This window comes from Narcine bancroftii, chromosome 12, assembly GCF_036971445.1.
Source record: "Narcine bancroftii isolate sNarBan1 chromosome 12, sNarBan1.hap1, whole genome shotgun sequence".
Taxonomy (NCBI): Eukaryota; Metazoa; Chordata; class Chondrichthyes; order Torpediniformes; family Narcinidae; genus Narcine; species Narcine bancroftii.
This window is the reverse complement of record NC_091480.1, coordinates 77,076,395-77,095,960: the sequence shown is the minus strand read 5'-3', so window position 1 is coordinate 77,095,960 and position 19,566 is coordinate 77,076,395. Positions and strand designations below refer to the sequence as shown.

The window sequence follows — 19,566 nt, the reverse complement described above, 5'->3', positions numbered from 1 at the left end:
GTTAGTGTACTGAGCACTAGAGTTAGATTGTCATGTTACAACTGTACAAGACTTTGATAAGACCACACTAGGAGTTTTGTGTGCAGTCAATGTAGGAGTTATGGAAATTCTATTACAGTGATAGCGACCTGGGTTCGAATCAGGCACTGTCTGTAAGGAGTTTGTACGTTCTCCCTGTGGCCTGCATGGGTTTCCCTGGATGCTTCGGTTTCCTGCCACCTTCCAAAACATACGAGATTGTAGGCTAATTGGGTGATACATATTTCAATGGCTGGAATCGGCTTCTGTGTTGTAAATTTTAAAAATTATCATTTATAAAGAACTGGTCATTCAGCTATTAGAAGGAAGTTATTAAGCTGGAAGGGGTGCAGAAAAGATCTGCAAGCATCTTACTAGGATAGGAAGATTTGAATTAGGAAAGATGATGTTTTTCCCCTGAGTTGTGACTTTATAGTATAAAAACATCAGAAAAACAGATAAGGTGAATGGTCAGTCTTTTTCCCAGGGTACGGAAATCCAAAACTAGAAGGCATATTTAAGGCGAGAGAGGGATTTTAAAGGGGCCCAGGGAGCAACCTTTTCCATACTGGGCATGTGGAACAAGCTGCCAGAGGAAGTGGTAGAAGCAGGTACAAATTTCAATGTTTATAAGACATTAAGAGAGGTACATGGATAGGAAAGGTTTAGTAGGCCAAATACTGGCAAATGGGACTAGCCAATATTTGGACAAGTTGAGCTGAAGACCACATTTCCCTGCTGCACAAATCTTTGACCCTGATAACCCACACCAGTAGTTTTAAGCACCTACAAAGACATGTGAATAACTCACATCTAGAATCCACACTTTAAAATATTGCAAGTTGTTAAAAGCAATGAGATTTGGGAATACAACACGGTCATCTGACCACAATAGAAACAATTTGGAAGAAGGGAAGAAGTTTAGGAGTAGGTCAAGTCCATCAAATCAGCACTAATTTAAGAGGCGGTTCTAACTTGCATCACAATAACAGCAGAAAATGTTGGAAATACTCAACAGGCTAGGCTAAAAATATGGGAAGAGAAACTGACATTTCAGGTTGAACATCGACTGCAGCTGCAGCCCGACTTGCTGAGCGTTTCCTGCGGCTTCTCTTTTCATTTTAGATTTCCAGTACTTGCAGTTATTTTTTTTATTTTCACTGACGTATTAACGTTGATCCAGAATTCCTGAATCCTCCTCCTCCTTCTTCTTCTTCACACTGTCAAATCCTTTGGGGAGTCTTTGCTGCTAAAGTAATCTCATTTCATTAGGCAATCAAATAGTCCCCAATCTCAAACTAGAGAAACAGGTTTGGTCAGTTAAAAATAAATGTGAATTCAAATGAAGATTTTTTGAAAATGTGCTTTAATCATCGTTTACAAGAAATGTCAGCACAAATACAATCCCCATGGAGTCAGACAGCACAGAAACCGGCCAGTCAGCCCATCACGGCTACTGTGATAATTTGGCCCATCTACACAGATCCCATTTGCCCACCCTGCAGGTGCCTCTCTAAATGTCTCTTAAGCACAGTGATTGTGTTTGCCTCCACCATCACCTCTAGCACCAGGCCCCACCATTTCAGTTCTGTGTCACACTCCCATACTCACATGTCTGTCTATGGCCTTGTGTACTATCCCATCAAGACCACCCGCAAATTGGAGGAACAACACCTGATTTTTGGTCTGGGCACTCTCCAACCAGATGGCATTAATATCAACTTTTCCGGTTTTTGCTAACCTGCTCTTCTCTTCCCCTTCCCCCCCTCCCTTCCCCTTTTAGTTCTCCTCCATCTGATCATGCTGTCCCCTCCCTCCCTTCTCCACCTATCATCTCCTGCCTTTGCAACCACTCCTCCCCCCCCCCCCCCCCCCACTCTTTGGTTCGGACGCCTGCTGACATTTTTCTATACCTTGATGAAAGGCTCAAGGTTGAAACGTCGGTTATGTATTTTTAACTTTGCTATATAAAGGACACTGTTTGACCTGCTGAATTTCTCCGCTGAGTTTTTACTGCCAGGCTGGGAAATAGCTTTTTCCCACAGGTTATGAGATCGGTGAACAGAATCCTGTATCTGAATAAATCATCCCAAAATATTTATTTATTTTAATGATATCTTTATGTGTATATGTGATTATTATGTGCTATGTATTATTTGTGCATGTGTGTGCACTGTGATTCGGTGAAACGGTGCTTCGTCTGGCTGTACACGAATAGTCAGATGATAATAAACGAACTTATGCTTGAGTTTAGGAAAATGTGAGGTGATGTCATTGCCACATAACACATAATTGAGCCCATCACATCAATGCTGGCTCCCAGGGAAGCAATCACATCAGCCCCATTCTCCCTCTCCACACTCTCTTTTACTCCCCCAATGTATCCTCTCTCAGACTTACCTTTTTTTGCCATTAATTTACATGAAGGACAGTTTTTAGAAGTCAATTAACATTTTGGTATGCTTGGGATGTGGGAGAACACAAACCAATCCTCATCGAGGAGTCAGCAGTGGAAAGGGTTAAGAACTTCAAATTCCTAGATGTCAACATCTCTGACAATCTGTCCTGCATGTCGAAGCAATCATGAAGAAGGCTCACCAGCAGCTAAACTTCATGAGGAATTTGAGGAGATTTGGTATGTCACCAAAGAATCTTGCAAATTTCCACAGGAGAACATTCTGATCGGTTGAATCATTGTCTGGTATGGAGGTGCCAATGCACAAGACAGGAAAAGACTGCAAAGAGTTGTGAACTCGTCCAGCGCCATCACGGGCATCAGTCTTCATTCTATCGAGGACATCTACAAAAGAGGCAGTGTCTTAAGAAAGCAGCCTCTATCCTCAAGGACCCCCACCACCCAGGCCACTTCTCACTGTTACCATAAGAAAGGAGGTACAGGAGCCTGAAGGCAAACACCCAGTGATACAAAAACAGCTTATTCCCCATAGCCATCAGATTTCTGAATGGATAATGAACCATAGACACAACCTGCCTTTTTCCCTTCTTTTTGCACAATTTTTAAAAATGCAATTTATAGCAGTTTTGCACCTGTAATGCTGCCTCAAAACAACATATTTAATGACACATGTTCATGACAATCAATAAATTCTGATTCTGAAATGGCAGCTCCAGGTGGAAAATCTAAATGGTCTGAAGAGAAACGTACAAATAGACACCACCAGAAGTCAGGATCAAGCAAGAACTCTTGGAGCTGTGAGACAATATAATTAGCACAAGATCTAAATAGGGATTAGTACTGATGGTGATGCTGAGGTTCTAGAACTACAGGATAACCTCTGGATAATAATAACATTAGAGCATAAGAAATAGGACCATGAGTCAACCATCTGGCCCATTGAGCCTGCTCCATCATTGACTAAGATCATGGCTGATTTGGCTGCGAACTTTTAGCTCCAACTTTGTGCTTTTTTCCCATAATTCTTAATTCCCTTACTATGCAAAAATCTATCCATTTGTGTCCTAAATAAATTTAAGGAGACAGCCTCTTCTGCTTCCATGGGCAGAGAATTCAACAGATTCACCTCTCTCTGGGAGACCTAGATTCTCCTCGTCCGTCTTGAATCTGCTCCCCGTATCTTGACGCTACATTTCCCAGTTCTATAGAGCAAGGAACATTACATCACATTACAGGCCCTTCGGCCCACGATGTTTGACTGACCTTCTAGTCTAAATAAGATGGCACTTTAGGACTGAGATGTGGAGAATGTTCTTCATGGAAGGGATTCTTAACTCCCATGAGGCTCTGGATGCTCAGAATATTCATAACCTCCAGATCAACACATTTTGGACACAAAAGGCAGAGAAAATGGAGACTGGGCAGAACCGGATAAGAAAATTAAATGGTCCATTGCTGCCTTTATTAATTAATCCTATTATTATGGGGAGAAGGCAGGAGAAGGCAGGTTGAGAGGAAAAATACACAATTCATGATTTGAATGGCAAGCAGACCCAATGGACTGAAAGGCCTTTCTGCTCCTATGTCTTATGTTTTTAATTTAATTTAGACATATAGCATGAGCCGGTGCAGCCCAATTACACCCAATTAACTTACGACCTTGGTACATTTTGAAGGGTGGGAGGAAACCAGAGCACCTGGAGGAAATCAATGCATATACGGGGAGAACATACAAATACCTAACAGGCAGCATCGGATAGCTACTTGGCTTTATCTACTAATTATAACAGCTTCCCTATAACCAAATCCATTAACAGTGCTGTGCATAGAGCACCTTTAACAATGTAAAACAAGCTAAAGTTATTTTAAAGAAAGTATCAGCAAATAAAAATCGACAACAAGAGATGTTTGTACAGTGATTTCTGTTGCCTATAGCAACACTCAATCTGTTGCAGGAACTCAGAATGTCGAACCGTATCAGAGGGGGAAAAAAACATCAATGTTGTGAGACAGAAACCTCCGTCTGGCCTGAGACTGTACATGACAGATAGATGTAATCTGTGTTGCCTACCTGCCATATGCAGGTCTGGAGAATCAATCCCCTGATGGCCAACTAGCTGGTGTGAATATGATCAGCTAGTAAAAACAGAGATACTGGAGGAACTCAGCCGATCTCACAGCGTCTATAGGAGGTAAAGATATACTACTGACGATTTTGATAATATATCTTTACCTCCTATAGATGTTATAAGGCTGGCTGAGTTCCTCCAGCGTCTCTGTGTCTTTACAGTAAAAGCCCAAAAATCCGGATGCCAGAAATCCAGACCACCCAAGAATCCAGACTTTGCGAAAACTCTTGGCTTTTGCATGCATGCCTAAGCGCCATAGATGCACAGCGGCAACAAGAGACCATGCAGAAGTTGCGGAAGTGTAAGAAAAAATAATTTTTGTATTTTATATGAAAAATGTTTCATTAATAAACCATCAAAATGTACCCATTTATTTTCCTTAAATTTGAATTTTAAAAGTACTACCCGAGAATCCGGAAAATCCAAAAATCTGGACCAACCCAATCCTCACTCAAGCAGTCCGGATTTTAGGTTCTGCAGTATTTTACTGAATGTGATAAGCTGAATGGGCTGTGAATTTCAAGGAAGGAGATACAAGGAGAAGATTGGTCATAGATGTTAATTTAAGAGTATGAAAAAGGAGTGAGAGATAAGTTTACAGATAGCAATTGCACTTCCATGGTCATGCACCATTAACCTTAGCATCAAGTAAGAACATTTTACCTCAAGGTTGAGATTGATAACCCACAAAATTAATGGGGTGGCATGGTTGGTGCAATGCCAGTGATCAGGACTGGGGTTCGAGTCCCACGCTGTCTGAAAGGAGTTTGTGCATTCTCCCCACGTCTGTGTGGGTTTTCCCTGGGAGCTCTGGTTTCCTCCCACCATTCGAAGTGTATCGGGGGTTGTAGGTTAATTGGGTGTAAATTGGGCAACACGGACTTGTGGGCTGAAATGGCCTGTTACCATGGTATATGTCTAATTTTTTTTTTTTAATTATCATTTCATGACTGCTTTCTGCATCTTAGATGCCAGAATTGGCTCCATTTACTTTCACCTCTGAGGCAGAAAATTGAGGGTTTAAGCCCATTCAGAAACATGAGTGCATAAGCTAGAGTGACACTGCTGTTAAACCACCTGCCTTCTCAAGAGGACATAAAAGATCTTGTGGCACAATTTGGAGTAGCACAGGGAAGTCCTTATTACAATTATTTATCTTACTGACAATGCTGCTTGAGGAATCTTGGGAACTCAATGTCATTTTTGCCCACATTGGGACTGGTGAAATTTCAAAATCCTTTGTCACTCGAGTTAACATGAAAAGTAGAATGTAAAACAATTCCTTTCTTCCCCTTCCCTGTTTTACATAACATTGGTGCAAGAACCATTTAAAGTGATGGTCCAACCACACATGATAAGTCTCTGCCCAGGGAAGCAGCAGAGGCTACCTCATTGAATATAGGCAAATGCAGAGATTTTTCTGCTAAGTCAGGGAAATGAAAGGTTATGGGGAAAAGCCAGGCAGGTGGAACCGAGTCCACGGCCCGATCAACTAGCATTTTATTGAATGGCAGAGCAAGCTCAAAGGGCCAAATGGCCGATTCCTATTCTTTTTTCTTATGTTTGTTCCCTGATATCTAGATTGATACACAAGTGCAGAGGGAGTGCTGCCAAGTTCAGATGAGATGTTAAACTGATGCCTCATCTCATCTCTCTCAGGTGGAGATAAAAGATATCAAGACTTAAAAGGGCAAAGGAGCTCTCCCCATTGTCCTGATCATTAAGTCTTTACTCAACATGATCAAAATTACCGGTAGATTATTTGGTCCTTTCACTTTGCTGACTGCAGCATTAATCAGGTGACAAGTTTCCTTTATTGCACCACAGAGTTATTCATTTGGCTATAAAGTTTTTTGGGGCATTCTCAGATTGGACAAAACCACAAAAATAGGTAATTCCAATTTTCCTCATCACATACTGTAGGTGTGACTCTTGCTGATCTCACCAAAGGTTTCGCATTGCTTTATTGATCTGTAGGAGCCTTTATAAAACTCCCGCAGACCTTCCTCAATCTACAACCATGCTGAGTCAGGCATTTACATTGAAGCTTGCAATCTGCTGTAGACATTTTAACATTAATCGCCCCTTGCTGTTTTATTTTTAACTATTTCTATTTTAGTTTATCCTTTGAACGTTGCAGTCAATATTAAACAGTTCACAATCTCCCCCCACCCCCAAAAAAGTCTTATAACCCATTATGAACTGGCTCAGTAAGACAACATTAAAGCTGCACCAAGACAGATGAAGAAAAGATAAGATGGTTTCTGAAGTTACAGCACTGAACACTGAAATAGAACGACTATTCCCACACAAAATAATTCAATATAGTGGGTCTATTGTGTCATTTCAAGTTGCTAAAAGCCAACACTACCCCAGATGGATCAAGCCAGAATAAAAGCCTCATTTAGGAGAGAATATGATATTGCAAAAGGAAATGGCAGAGTTGGTCATTATTAAATGGTATTATTACAGGCTTCTCTACCAAGTCTTATAACCTTTTACACACTGCAAGGAATCACAAAACAGAACAAAAGGGGAATAATATAACCGTGTTTTAAGAAATGCCAAGATGCCACAATCAAGTTCCTCTTGAGATCTGATGGGAAGTGTTTTCATTTTCAAGGTTACCAGCCACTATTATGTCATCCTTCTACAGGAGCTCTATCGAGAGCATCCTGGCCGGCTGCATCACAGTACAGTTGCTGCAGAGAAATGGATTGGAGGCCAATCCACAGGACCATAAGAACTACAGAGGATAAATGGAGTCTACGCCGCCCGCCCCCCACCCCCCCCGCCCAATCGACGTGTTCTACCGGGATCGTTGTCTGAAGAGGGAGCACAGAATCATTGAGGACCCCTTCCACCCCACATACAGCATCTTTCAGCTGCTCCTGTTGGGGAAGGGATGCAGGAGTATCAGAGCCAGCTCCATCAGGCTGAGGAACAGCTTCTTCCCACGGGCAGTGAGAATGGTGAAGGACCTAAGGAAATGCTTGCATTAACGATCGGAGACTTATATATTCACAAAAAAATATTTATGTATTTATTTGTATATGTGAATATGTCCTGCATATTGTTTGACTGTATGTGCGTTATGTCTGGTTGTGTGTCTACGTGTTTGTATCAATGACTGAAGAAAGCTGTTTCATCAGGTTGTAAAATGAAAATAAACTTGACCTCTGTGGCTCACTTAGATGCCCAAGTGGAAAGATGGTGATTTAAAATTCAGGGCCAAACTAAGGAGGGGAATCTTTCAGGCTAAACATACATACAAAAAAAAGATCGAAGAGCATTTCAACACCTCGGACGCCCGGCGCAAGTGGTATGGCATACAGACCATTACAGACAATAAACCACCTAGTACTGTGCCCCCTTCCAGTTGTGCCTCCCTCTCTGAGGAGCTTAATTATTTCTACGCTCGTTTTGATTGAGAGAACAAGGAGATCACCTTCAAAGTGGATCTTCCACCTGATGAATTGCCTCTCTCACTTTCCCTCACTGATGTCTGGGCCACCCCGAGTAGAGTGAATGGACAGAAGGCAGCTGGTCTGGATGGTATTCCTGACCGTCTGCTTAGAGTCTATGCAGAACAGTTGTCCGGGGTCTTCATGGGCATTTTTAATTTGTCCCTGGCCCAGACAGTTGTTTCCATGAGCTTCAAGATTGCCCCCATTGTGCCAGTGCTGAAGCGTACCTCTGCCACGAGTCCGAATGACTCTCTCCAGTTGCACTCACTCCGATCATTGCAAAGTTTTTTGAGAGACTGGTTTTATCACATTTGAAATTCTGTTTACCCATTACCCTGGACTCCCATCGTATCAACAGGTTGACTGAGGATACCATTTCCAAGGCACTTCACTCTGCCTTGAGCCACTTGAACAGCTCCAATTCTTGTCAGAATGCTGTTCATTGACTTTAGTTTGACATTCAATACTGTGATTCCCTCCAAAGTGATCGCTAAAGTTCGTCACCTTGGTATCATCTCATCCCTCTGTAATTGGATCTTGGACTTTCTGACTAACAGTCCCCAATCTGTTAAGTTAGGCAATCTTCTCTCTTCCATTCTCACCTTGAACACTGGCATACCCCAGGACTGTGTGCTGAGCCCTCTCCTGTACCTCCTTTTCACCTATGACTGCGTTCCGGTATATGGTTCTAATTCCATAATAAAGTTTGCAGATGACAGCACGGTGGTTGGCTTGATCAGAGGGGATGATGAGACAGCCATGTGGTGCACCAACAACAACTTGGCACTTAACACTCAGAAGACCAAGGAGATCATTGTGGATTTCAGGCATGCTGGAAGCCACACTTCTATTTACATCAATGGAGTTGTGGTGGAACGTGTATGAAGCTTCAAATTTCTTGGTGTCCAATGAATTTCCGATGATCTCACCTGGTCCCTGTTCTCCTCCTTCTGGATCAAAAAGGCACAACAGCGCCTTTATTTCTTGCAGAGCATAAAGAAAGTACACCTCTGTCCCAGGATACTGATGGATTTTTACCACTGTACCATTGAGAGCCTACTTACCTATGGCATCTCACTGTGGTATGGCAATTGTCTTGTATCAGACCGTAAAGCATTCCAGCAGGTGGTGAAAACTGCCCAATGGATTATTGGCATCCAATTGCCCACCATTGAGAACATCTATCAGGAACGCTGTCTGGGCAGGGTGAAGGAGGCATCACACCCAAACTATGGACTTTTTACTCTTCTCCCATCTAGTAGGTGCTACAGGAGCCTTCATTCTCGAACCCGCAGGCTGAAGAACTTCTTCCCGAGGTTGTGTCCCTGCTGAACCTTAAATCCCAACGCTGAGTGGTATTGCACTCACACTGCCCTGTCAGTACTTCTATCATTGTTTCCTTGCTGAATGTACTTATTTTTATTTAGTTATTTGTATATAGCACTATTCTTTTTAAACCTGGTTGAAAAAAGTTCAAGCAGCATCTATGGAAAATGGAACCATCAAGGATCTGGGGTCTGCAATCGCTCATTGGAATTCACCAGCCACAGACCCAAAACGTTGACGTTTTTGCTTTCCACAGTTCATTGATGACTGACATTCTGAGTTTTTCTTTCCAATATTTTCTGTGACTTAAAAGTTCTGTCAAACTCCAGAGCAAGATTCACACATGCCCGTGCATTAAAGATAACTGTGAAACATTATTTAATCCATGTAAAAATGAAACTGCTGCAAATAGAGCTGGATCAACTCTCAATCCCCAGTGAAACAGCCTTTTGTAGGTCTATCAAGATTATTATTACCTTATAGGGGAAGTGAAATTCTGCTGGTATTCCTTCCTATCAGCTGACGCAATTCCCCAAGCATCACAAAACTAATTGCTGGATACTCCAATTATGTTTCACATCAACCAAGTCCGCTCACTCACGCTAGTATGGATTGCGATGATTACCCGCGCCCATCATCCCAACATCTTTCAAAGCAGTCTGGGAATATAAAGATAACTTCTAAATGAAACAAAACATCTCTTTACAACAGGGGCAGGTCACTTGGGTCAATTGATCTGGGTGATCATCTTCACCCTCCACCTCATCCCAGCAGAATGGGCTACAGAAATTTGCCCTTACGGAATTCACAATTCACTACCAAAAATAATCTGAGATGCAGAATAAAAATATGTCCTCACGAAATTTGTGAAAAAGTAAATTGCATTTCCTGACGCAGGTACAGATGATGCGGCTTCACATTAAAAATTGCCATCTCAGCTGAATTTGCTTTCTCCCACATTGCATGCACTTAACCTAGAATGTTAACAATAATCGCAACATGGACAGTTTTCTGGGAATGCAACTCCTCAGTAATGTATGGGTCCCTGTACTTTTATGTGTTTTATTTAATCTCCCTTTACATCTATAGTATTCCACAACTTTCCTATGTGGCAAAAATGCTCCGTGCGCTAACTTCTTGATGCAAGGGTGTTTCTCCTAAATCATAACCATGAGATTTGTTAGTGACTCTCATGCATTGCTCTCTAACTTTTCACTCCTCTCAGTGTCATCACAGCTGGTCAGAGAAGAATATGGTGTACCCATCCTTCCTCCTTCAGACACCATGATCAAACCACCAAGCTAGACAATTCAAAAAGCAAAAATCCACAGGTGCTGGAAATTTGTTTTTGCTTTTCAGAACTTCAAGTATCGAGTTTTTTTTCTTCCCAATGTCGTCTCTACCAACAACACTCTCCCTCTCACAGCATTATTCCTGTGCAACTGCAGCAGATGTAACGCCTCTTGTTTCCCCATTATCCAGGGATCCAGACAGTGCTTTTAGGTTATTTATTAATTCACTTTTGCTTCTTTCAATTCAGCATTCTGCATTAAGTTCTCATGCTGTGGCCTCCACTACATTAGAAAAAGCAAATTCACCTTAGATTGCAACTTTTTTTGAAGCGATCACAAGTCGGATAGACAAGGGAGATGCAGTGGATGTTGTGCATTTGGACTTTCAAAAGGCCTTCGACAAGGTGCCACAGATGAGGCTGCTCAACAAGATGAGAGCCCATGGAATTAAGGGAAATATACTAGCATGGGTTGATCGGCAGGAAACAGAGAGTGGGAATAAAGGGATCCTATTCTGGTCGGCTATCAGTTTCCAGAGGTGTTCCGCAGGGTCGGTGTTGGGACCACTTCTTTTTACATTGTACATAAATGATTTGGATTATGGAATAGATGATTTTGTGGCTACATTTGCAGATGTTACCAAAATAGGTAGTAGGGCGGGTGATGCTGAGGATACTGAAAGGCTCCAGAGAGACTTGGATGGATAAGGAGTATGGGAAAAGAAATGGCAGGTGAAATACAATAGGGAAAGTGTATCGACATAAAGGGACTTAGGAGTCCTGGTGCAGGATACCCGAAAGGTTAACCTCTAGGTCGAGTTGGTGGTGAAGAAGGCAAATGCAATGTTAGGATTCATTTCTAGAGGAATAGAAGGGCACTGGTGAGACGACATGGAATACTGTGCACATACGAGGAATGATTGCGGCTCTTGAGTAGTCAGGGCATCAAGTGTCTTTGGAGTGCAGGAGGATGAAGGGGGACCTTATAGAGACTTCTTGAACGGTGAAAGGACTGGACAGAGTAGATGTGGCAAGGATGTTTCCCATGGTAGGGGGGGTTCTAGAACAAGACAGCACAACTTCAGGATAAAAAGGCATCGATTTAAAACAGAGAGGCGGAAACATTTTCTTTCGTCAGAGAGTCATGAGTCTGCCGGCCGAACTTGTTGCCATAGACAACTGTGGAAGCAAGGTCATTGGATGTATTTAAGGCAGCGATTGACAGGTATTTGAGTAGTCAGGGCATCAGGGGTCATTGGGAGAAAGCCACGGAGTGAGGCTGAGTGCGAGGGTGGATCAGTTCATGATTAGAACAGCAGGCCAGACTCAATGGGCCAAGGGGCCTACTCTGCTCCTGTGTGTTGTGATCATGAGATGATTGCAGAACATCTCCTTCCATCCAGGGTGACCTTGACATTTCACTTGCCTGTCACTTTAATTCTTCATCCAACTACCCCTGTGACCTCTGTCTTTGCTCCAACAATACCCAAAGTAAGATTAAAGAGCAGTAGTTCATCTTCCATCAAGTCACACTGAAGCCCTCCAAACCCAATATTTAATTCCACAATTTCAGATCATCAGTTTGCGAAGGTCATCAACCTTCAGTGTTAACTCAGCTTTACCCTATCAACATTTAACACCCAATTTTCTGGAATTGTTCCTGCACCTTCTCTTTTCAGCCACAGCTGTGTTCTGCACCTCAAAGTTCCAACACTGTTTTCAACCCTCTCCTGTTGTCAACATCTCCTCCTCACAGATCAATTACGATTAGCTAGCCATCACCATCCTCTCAGCTGGCATCAATGCCATCTGTGTCTATCCTATCATCGACATTCCCTTTGTTCTTTCCTCTCCACTTTCCTCTCAGAGAAACATACAGCATAGAAACAGGCCCTCCAGCCCACCATGGCATGTTGACCATCAAGCACCTATTTAGTATTAATTCCCAAACTTAAAACATGCTAAATATTTCACTTTATTGACCTGATTGAATCATCTTCCATGATTCTGCATCATCTGCTGAGCATTTCCAGCCTTGTTCTGTTTCCTCTAGCCCTTTTCCCAGGGATTAACGGGGAATTAACCAGTTGAGGGTCCAGTGGAAAAGGAAAACAATCAGCACGTCGGTGTCAAATGATGTCCAATCATGCCGGGATTAACAGACTCTACCCCTTGTCAAATCCCTGGCATCAGCTGATCAAACCAGTGGAAAAATGGCTACTTCCATCCATTCCATTCAAAGGTAGACCCTCCAATCCCCAGGAATGAGTTGTGTTCAGTGGAAAAGCAGTCAGTTTCCCAGTTAAAGGTGGCCCAGTGGAAATAGCACAGTTCGGCTTCTTATCCTGGGACACTGCACAGCCAATTAACTGGGATGCCAGTGGAAAAAGGGCTATGGATGGTTCAATGGGCTGCCAGTCTAAACAACATGAAATCACCTCTCAGTTTGTTTTAGACTGTTTTCCATAGTAGAGGAGGTTCCTAGGGTAGAGGAGTCAAAGACAAGAAGGAACAACTTCAGGAATGAAGGGCACTCGTTTAAACAGATATGCATGGGAATTTCTTAAGCTAGAGAGTGGTGAACCTCTGGAATTTGCTGTCACGGATGGCTGTGGAGGTCAGGTCGATGGGTATATTTAATGCAAATATAGATAGCTATCCGAATAGTCAGGGTATCACAGTTTATGGGGAGAGGCAGGGGAATAGGGCTGAGTGGGAAAATGGATCAGCTGATGATGGAATGGCAAAACAGACTTGATGGGCTGAATGACCTCCTTCTGCTCCTATATCTTATGGTCTTTCTGCCTTTGAGACAGTCAACGGGGCTAAAAATAGGGAGTTTATGACAGGTTTGGTTAATGCTTCCTGTCCACACTGTGGTGGTGGTCTACATTTCCCCATTCAGGACGCTTAAGGGAACACTGAGGACCAAGAACAAAATGGAGGGATGGTTAGATCGAGAAGTCACTAACACTGCATGCAGCAGACATTGTTTTAATTGTTTAAAATCCAAAACAACTTCCTAAATCACTGGAGAGACAGCTGGCTTTCATAATGTAGCCCCACCCTTCAAAACTGCAAAATCATCAATCTCTTGATAGAGACAAAGAGCTGGTCAGTACAGAATCAGGCACTTTTTAGTTCAACTCATCCATGCCAACCAAAGTTCCCATCCGTGTTAGTGCTACTTGCCTGCTCAGCCCATATCACTCAAAATTATCGCTGTTCACATACCTCTCCAAATGCTTTCTAAACGTCATAACTATTCCAGCCTCTACCACTTCCCGAGGGGCAAGTCTTCGTGCAGCTCTGAGAAATCACTGACTGTCCCTGCTGAGTCACGAATTTCACAACAGCCCACCTGGATCTTGAGTGAATGATAATCAATTCTCATGAAAAGTCATCAGCCTGAAACATTAACGGTTTCCGTATCCACAGATGATGTCTGGTCTGCGAGTCTTTCCAGCAAATACTATTTTTTATCTCAGATCAGTCCTGCTTACTGCATACAAGTTTTCTTCACCATTCCTCCCTCCCTCTACCTTAAATCTGTGTACTCTAGCCCTTGTACCATCAGTAAAAACAAACAAATTTTATCTTTGGATACCTTAACCATATCTCTGAATCTTGTACACCTTAACCAAATTTTCTCCAAAGAACAACCCAGCTTCTTCAGTCTAACCTTGTGACTAAAGTACCTCCTCTTGTGAGTCATGCTGTTAAATATCCTCTGGACCTTCTCAAGGACCATCACATTTTTCTCCAAAGCATGCTTACCAGAAGAGGACACAAATTGAAGATCTATGTGAAAAAAAAACTCCTTGCTAGGAATGAACGTATTCTTTAAATTTTCATTTGTTTTGTTTAATGCTTTACATGGCTTCCAAAACACTTTTGCTGACAAACGATCAATCAATTTGAGGAGTGAGTGGTGTGACAGGAGTTACTTGGCAGATGACAGTAAATTTTAAAATCTTAACAAGACTTGTTATTTTTTTTTAGACATACAGCACGGTAACAGGCCATTTCAGCCCAATTACACCCAATTAACCAAATTATTAGTACCAAATTCAATTTTGCATTCCTCAAAAGTTGCTGGATGCCTTTACTTAAGTTTTACTAACAAAAATTACACAATTTTGCCAAACACTTGCTTTTTAAAATAAACCTGAAGTTATTTTAAAAAAATGTAATCATAGATAAGACTGCAGGAAATGTTTCCTCTTACTCAGAGCTGAATAAAACTAGGACAAAAATCTTTCTGAAGGTAAAGGGTAAGAGATTTGGAGGGGATCAGAGGGGGAGGGGGGCCTCTTTCACTCAGGGAGCAGTGAGTACCTGGAAAACACTGCCTGAGAGAGTCGCTGACACCATTTGTGTCAAGCTGAGCACTTGAATGGTCAAGAGCTTGGGCAACGCGCTGAACTTTTTTCTCTCTTTACAATTTGTTTACCTTTATTAGTTTACATGTGTATGTTGAGTCCAGGTTTTTGCACTACCAATAAGTGGTAGTTCTGCCTCACTGCAGGAAAAGAAGATCTCAGGATTGTATGTAATGTCACGTATGTACTCTGACAATAAATCTGAAAGATGAGATTAATACAGGTAATTAATCTGCATTAATTATCAGATAATACTGGTGGGCTGACTAGACTGTTTTCCTACTGTATAGCGAGAATACAGTAGCTGCTGGCTCACTACCCCTGCAACCCAGGTTTAATCTCAAACTCCAGACTGTCCACGCGGAGTGTGTAGGCTCTCCCTGTGACCAGGTAGGTTTCCTCCAGCTCTTCTTCTAATTTCCTCCCAGGTCCCAAGGACGGTGTGGGACAACGGTGACGTAGGTATTGTCAGTTATCCCCAGCGTGCAGAAGACTGGTAGAACGTGGGTGGGGGAGGGAGCTGGTGGGAGAACAAAATGGGACCAGAGTAAATGGGCGCGATCAGGTTGGCGTGCACTGGGTGGGCTGAAGCACGGGTTTCCGTGAACCGAAATAAAAGTAGAAATGCACAAACCCCACGTCTGTGTTAGCTTAATCCACTCGCCTTGCACAAATCTATGCTTATAGAGTTGTCTCCACTGACTGACAATCTCTCAAGCATCTCCACACTGGCAGCAGGTTGCCCCATCAGGAACTTTTATACCAGTTTAGCAGTGGGCCTCCCAGAACTACACAGAAGACACTGGAAAAGAAATAAACTTTTGGACATTTCATAGGGTAAACTGGACCAAACCCTGTTATAATCAGGCCTTTAGCTGTGAAATTACAGAAACCATTGGCTCCAAAATCACAATTCTCAGCCACAATTGCACAACACCAGCCTAAAACATGCTAATTGTTGTTAATCCCCTGGGGTTTTTTAAATCTTTGCCGCTTCCCCCCCCCATAAAAAATGTAATTGAGCCAGTGTGGTTGGGTGCCTAAGGAGCGGAGAGGCCACCTAGGCCGCAGAAGCCTCGGCCTCGCCTAAGGGACAGCGCCCTGCTCCGAGGCGCCGCGGCCGGGCTCCCCAGCGCGGAACGGGCAGGGGGCGCGAGATGAGGGTGACGGCCGGTTTTTTAGAAATCAGTAAAACACTGATGGCGGGGGGTTGTGGATGAAGCTTGTGTGAGGGGGACCCGCGGGGAATTAACGGGCCGAGGCCGGATCGCAACTCAAGTTAAAACCCGGCGCCAAAACACCAGGAAGGAATAAAGCTGAAATAGCCGATAAAACCCCCCCTTTTGCAACCAACGGAGGCCGAACCCCCCCCCCCCCCTTTTGCAACCAACGGAGGCCGACCCCCCCCCCCCCTTTTGCAACCATCATCTAATATCAAACCCCTCACATTACTAGCTTGTCCCCTTTTATTGGAACCAAACTCGTACCCCAGGCCCGAGCTGCTGGCCTCCCCCCTCTGCATGGTTGACACACACCCCTCCTTGCCTTTTTATTTAAAAATCAAATGATTTAAAAAGAATTGCAACCAGATTAGTTAAAATATTCATCAGCAACATCTCAATCTGCTTCCCATTCATCCCTGAAGGAGATTTCTCCCCTCTTGGAACCTGGCAAGCCTTCAGATCCATCCCCTCCTTCAACATTCATGCAAAATAAAAAGAAATAAATTCAAATTAAAAATTAATTCTGTTTACTCCTCCTGCTTTCAAATCAATGCAAAAAGGGTTAAGGAATTCCAAGCCCCTCAAGAGCAGATGCAATTATTTCTATTCCTATTTCAATGCACACAGAAATCAATTATTGCTGCAAAACATTAAGGGTAGATCTGATTTTACTTACAGTGTGGTTGACTCCCCACATCAGGACACTGAGCAGGGGCTCACTGGCTCTGAACAGCTTCACTTTCTGAGCCACAAAATGTTTCTTCTTGGTTTTGGTTTTACTGGCACTACAGTTGGCTGCCATTTTTTGTACAAAAACAGAAATCCCCCCCCCCCTCCCACCCACACCCTCCCCCCCCTAACCTCCCACCCCCCTCCAAAAAAAATTAAACACCAAGAAGAAAATCTTTATGTTCTCCTGCTGCAGTGTGCCTCTTTTGCTGCAGGTCTGCTTCTCAGCACTTGTACTTCACAAATCCTCTCCCTGATGGTGCATTTCGAGGGCAAGAAGCAAATGTCATGGCAGCTCCTGTGAAGTGAGAACCAACAGCCCTGTGAATGTCTCTTGTTTGTCTGTCTGTCTCTCTGCTTCTTTCTCCAAACACTAAGGCTACTCCCCCTACTGCTGCAAGAAGCCTCTACAACCTCGATGAACATCATCCACACCACAGAAAACACTGCCATCTATCAGCAACAATAATTACTGTGGCTCTAATATTTACAAATTAATGGTAATACATATTAACTGGCAGTGCATTCATCAACATCAGTAAAGCCGGTGTTTGTTTGTATCACTCATCTCCCTGAGTCACTAGTTTCCAGTTAAATTCAAGGTTCAATTTATTGTCATTTAAATAAAACAGTGTCATATTACATGAAATATCTTTTGCCTGCCGTTAGGCAGACAGATTCACCATCGGCAGAAATTGCCTGAAGCGCCTCTTACAGTTACAGAAGGAGAAGCAAAAGAGAGTGCCCCTCCCCAGGGTCACCGAGTGTCCATAGTGTTCATAGAGTGTCCACCAACTGTCGCATCCTGCACTTCCGCAGCCAAACAGAGTCAAGTCCAAACCATTGGTGACTGGAGCTCCAGCTCCGAACCTCTGACACAATCAGGAGCCCTTCAGCACCTCCTCGCATCTCAGTTCTGATACCTGCTACCCCTTCAGCCAGTTTCCATCCAATCCCCAGCAGCCTGCAGCCCAGTGTGGGTCTCCAGCAGTCCACAGCCTCCATGGTTTCCTTGCCTCGGGTCATCAGTAGATCGCTGCACGTATTGGTCTATCAGCCACAGAGCCCCCTCACTGGTCCGCCGCCGTGGTCACCATCCTGTGGGTCATCCCCTCTGTCTCTCCTTCTCAGACGGGGGATGGTCGCCCCCATTTCTTGTGCCCTGTGCCAGTTCACTTCCCTGGAGGACTGCAACCCCTCATAGCTGCTGTCAATCATAAGCGCCACCATCTTGGGTTCAGACCCCGCATTTGCGGGATTTTAAATAAAACTATAGTCAGCTCCTTTAACAGGCCATTCAAAGCCTGTGGGGAGCTGACTGGGCAGTTGGACCCCGTAGTAGTGCTGTATCTCCACTCCTCGCTCCCCGCGGGTCCGCACCAGTGGCAGCGCTCCCATTTTCTACTTCAATCAGTCATGTCCCTGAGTCACTGGTTTCCAGTTAAATTTAAACCCACTCTCCCCAATGTTGAGAAGGAGAAGCAGGGGAGGTGACCCTACAGGAAGGCGACCACAGGAGCAGACCAGCGAGGGCTGTCAGTGATATACAGTCAAAGGACCACACAGGCCGCGAGCTGCTGACTTGAAGTCGAAGAACCCACAAAGGCCATGTTTCCAGAGACTGGCTCATGGGATCCAGGTATTGGAACCAGAATTTGACAGGGCACTGAGGACAAGAAGGGCTCCCGAAGAGCCTTGGGTGCTGAAGGGTTCCTGATCGTGTCAGAGGTTTGGATCTGGAACTTGGGTTGCCAATGGCTTGAACTGGAGTCCGTGTGGCTGGAAGTGAATTCAGAGACCTTTTTGTTTCTGAAGGGTCCTTCTTTTGCTTCTCTTTCTCCTATTGTTAAGATCACCGGGCAATGCTTATGACAACTCTTCGTTTGACTTTGGCAGACAAAAGTTAAAGTTTATTATGGTCATTACATTTTTAAAAATTTTTTTATTTTTCACACTATGAACCATACTGACCAAAATACACACAAATATTTCCCTCTTGAATATACGATGTCATTTTCTCCCCTTTTTCCCCCCTCCCTTCCCTCCCTCCTTCCCTCCTTCCCACCCCCCTCCCCACCCACTAAACGTTCAACATATACAATACATTAAACCCATTAAACAATGTCATCACACAATGAAAATAAACAAGAAAATTGTGTCATCTACTTTTACACACTGGGTCAGTTCATTTCATCTTCTTCTCATTCTGTCATTTTAGGGGGTGGAGGTCCGCAGTAGCCCCTCTCTGTTGTGTTCCATGTACGGTTCCCAAATTTGTTCAAATACTGTGACGTTATTTCTTAAATTATATGTTATTTTTTCCAATGGAATACATATATTCATTTCTATGTACCATTGCTGTACTCTCAGGCTCTCTTCTGATTTCCAAGTTGACATTATACATTTTTTTGCTACAGCTAAGGCTATAATAAATCTTTTTTGTGCTTCATCCAAATTGAGGCCTAGTTCTTTACTTCTTATATTACTTAGAAGAAAGATCTCTGGATTTTTTGGAATGTTGCTTTTTGTGATTTTATTTAATACCTGATTTAGATCTTCTCAAAACTTTTCCACTTTCTCACGTG

General features: G+C 43.3%; 1 protein-coding gene across 5 annotated transcripts in view; it reads right to left on the bottom strand.

Moving 5' to 3' along the window:
* The window catches only part of LOC138747605 (phosphatidylinositol 5-phosphate 4-kinase type-2 beta), a 105,608-nt gene extending 88,545 nt beyond the window's left edge, over nucleotides 1–17,063 (bottom strand). For 4 of the 5 annotated variants that reach the window (XM_069906979.1, XM_069906980.1, XM_069906981.1 and 1 more), the window contains exon 1: nucleotides 16,929–17,063. In XM_069906979.1, coding sequence (XP_069763080.1) covers nucleotides 16,929–17,054 — 126 coding nt within the window. In that variant the 5' untranslated portion in view covers nucleotides 17,055–17,063. Of the gene's footprint in view, nucleotides 1–1,068; nucleotides 1,210–16,928 lie in introns of those variants that run through there. The other variant, XM_069906983.1, reaches the window with a different exon arrangement.
* Between the last annotated feature and the right edge of the window lie 2,503 nt (nucleotides 17,064–19,566).